Source organism: Etheostoma cragini, chromosome 10 (genome assembly GCF_013103735.1).
Source record: "Etheostoma cragini isolate CJK2018 chromosome 10, CSU_Ecrag_1.0, whole genome shotgun sequence".
Taxonomy (NCBI): Eukaryota; Metazoa; Chordata; class Actinopteri; order Perciformes; family Percidae; genus Etheostoma; species Etheostoma cragini.
The window spans coordinates 8,976,330-8,978,684 of NC_048416.1; the positions used below are offsets into that span (position 1 = coordinate 8,976,330).

At 43.5% G+C, this 2,355-nt stretch overlaps 1 protein-coding gene across 1 annotated transcript; it reads left to right on the forward strand.

Moving 5' to 3' along the window:
• Window positions 1-805: 805 nt before the first annotated feature.
• On the forward strand, window positions 806-2,301 carry LOC117952286 (keratin, type I cytoskeletal 9-like). The gene is made up of 3 exons (XM_034884430.1): window positions 806-1,185; window positions 1,334-1,616; window positions 1,732-2,301. Exons 1-3 carry the CDS (start codon window positions 806-808, stop codon window positions 2,299-2,301), a joined length of 1,233 nt encoding a protein of 410 aa, XP_034740321.1.
• Window positions 2,302-2,355: the final 54 nt, after the last annotated feature.

Here is a 2,355-nt window from a genome sequence, read left to right on the forward strand (position 1 = left end):
CCATCTAGGCGGGTCAACATTTGTTGTGTACCTAAATTGATATAGGGGCTGGATCACAATCTGCGAGGGGCCGGATTTGGCCTTGAGTTTGACACATGCACTTTAAACAAACATACTGGGGGATACCCACATGATACAGGCACATACTTTACTGACATGCACACTCACACTCACCCAAAACAAACAGAATCATCACAATAAAAAGTGTGAGGAAACACAGAAGGGAGGGGGGGGGGTGAGTAGGAGGGAGGGGCGAGCAAGTCTCGTTTTGTTTGAAAATACTTTGAACGTCAACAAGAAGTAACGTCACCCAACATCACTTAGAGCATCTTTAATATTATTTATCAACTTAACATTTAAATGATTCAATTGAAATAGTCTTTGTTTTCTTTTTTATGAAACGTCTTGACAAGCTCATTTTAGGTATTTTAATCCCACCAGCAAAATCCGTTCTTAAAACGGAAAATTTTAGCAAATGCACACCCAATATTAATTTTCTTTCCTAGAAAGCAAGATCTCTGTGTGTAAAGCCAATCATTTACTTTTTCTGGGGTCTGGTTTACTGTCGTTTATCAGGAGCGAACTGGTTTTGGTGGAACATGTTTACATTCAAAGGTTGTTTTAGTCGTGCAACAGAAAACTTAAATTGGACAGACAGTCTAGCTAGCTGTCTGGATTTACCCCGTAAAGATCTGAGGAGCAGTTAACAACAGTCCTCAGAAATTCACCCAAGTTTAGATTTCAACAAAAAGAAAGAGGAAGGTAACGGACATCTAAGGAACAAAAATGAGGGACATGATACAACATGCTACCACCGGTTTACAGTGGAGGACGAGGTGGAGGACGAGGTGGAGGAGAAGGAGGAGGACAAGGACAAGGAGGAGGACGACAAGGAGGAGGAGAAGGACAAGGAGGAAGAGGAGGAAGGGGAGGAAGAGGAATCAACAGAGGAGGAATCAACGGAAGAGGAAGAGATGGAGGCCATGCTGGAGGTAGAGGAAGAGGAAGAGGAAGAAAAGAAGGTGCTCAAAGAGGACCGAATCTGACAAATGAGATCCGCGCAACACTGGTTGACCACGTTGTCAACCACGGCCTGACGCTGAGGGAGGCTGGACTGCGAGTACAGCCAAATCTAAGCCGATACAAAGTGGCAAGTGTGATAAGAACATTGCGACTGGAAAATAGGTATTGTAAAAATATCATCATATCAAAAACATCTGCACGGTTTCAGCAACTGCTTACAGTACTGTATTCTATGCACTGCATCAGCACTTCTGTTACCTTTTCCTGTGAAATTACTGTACTATTGTTTACTGTTTTTTTCTCTACATAGGATTGAGGGTCAGGAACGACGAGGGGGAAGGCCTCCTATGTTCACAGAACAGCAAGAGAGGGAGATAGTAAACATGGTTTTGGCCAACAATGCTATAACCCTCAATCAGCTCCAAGCTAACATTGTCAATAACCACGTCGGTTTCAACAATATCCATCAGGTCTCAACATCAACACTGGCACGCACCCTAATAAAAAACCATATTCAAATGAAGCAAATTTATCGAGTGCCTTTCGAGCGCAATTCCGAAAGGGTGAAACGACTGCGGCATGATTATGCAGAGGTATGTATTCACCTAAGCATTGTGATCTTGCATACTGTCTCATAATCTTTTACTGTACTGTAATATGTATACTAGATCTACACTGAACACAATTTTGCCTGACACTGTTCTTCAGAGAGTTTTACAAATGGATGGAGAGGAGATCCAGCATGAGTTCATTTACGTAGATGAGGCTGGGTTCAACCTGTCGAGAACACGAAGGAGGGGAAGAAACATCATTGGCCACAGGGCTATAGTCAATGTCCCAGGGCAACGTGGGGGTAATATAACACTCTGTGCAGCCATTAAACAGAATGGGGTCCTCCACCCCCATGCCCATATGGGCCCTTACAACACAGCACTCATACTTACATTCTTGGACCAATTGCACAACATAACAGCAGCAAATCAAATCGATCATATGCAATACATTGTTGTCTGGGACAATGTGTCTTTCCACCGCTCTGCTCTGGTTCAGAACTGGTTTCAGCAACATCCACATTTCACCGTCCTATATCTTCCACCATACTCTTCATTTCTCAACCCTAAAGAAGAGTTTTTCTCGGCATGGCGGTGGAAGGTATATGATCTCCGTCTCCCGGCTGAGGTACCCCTCATCCAAGCCATGGAGGAGGCCTGTGACCAGATGGAGGTAGCAGCAATGCGAGGATGGATTCGTCATTTACAGTTTTTTCTGAATGCTTAAGCGCTAATCGTGATTCTTGTGGCACAATTTCTAAAACTATTAAAACGTATAGCA

What these genes read in the sequence shown, in the direction of transcription:
- LOC117952286 (XM_034884430.1), top strand. Translation starts at nt 806, where the DNA reads ATGCTACCACCGGTTTACAGTGGAGGACGAGGTGGAGGACGAGGTGGA. An exon ending in ACATTGCGACTGGAAAATAG is followed by an intron (nt 1,186 to 1,333) that starts GTATTGTAAAAA and finishes TTCTCTACATAG; the next exon opens with GATTGAGGGTCAGGAACGAC. An exon ending in TGCGGCATGATTATGCAGAG is followed by an intron (nt 1,617 to 1,731) that starts GTATGTATTCAC and finishes ACTGTTCTTCAG; the next exon opens with AGAGTTTTACAAATGGATGG.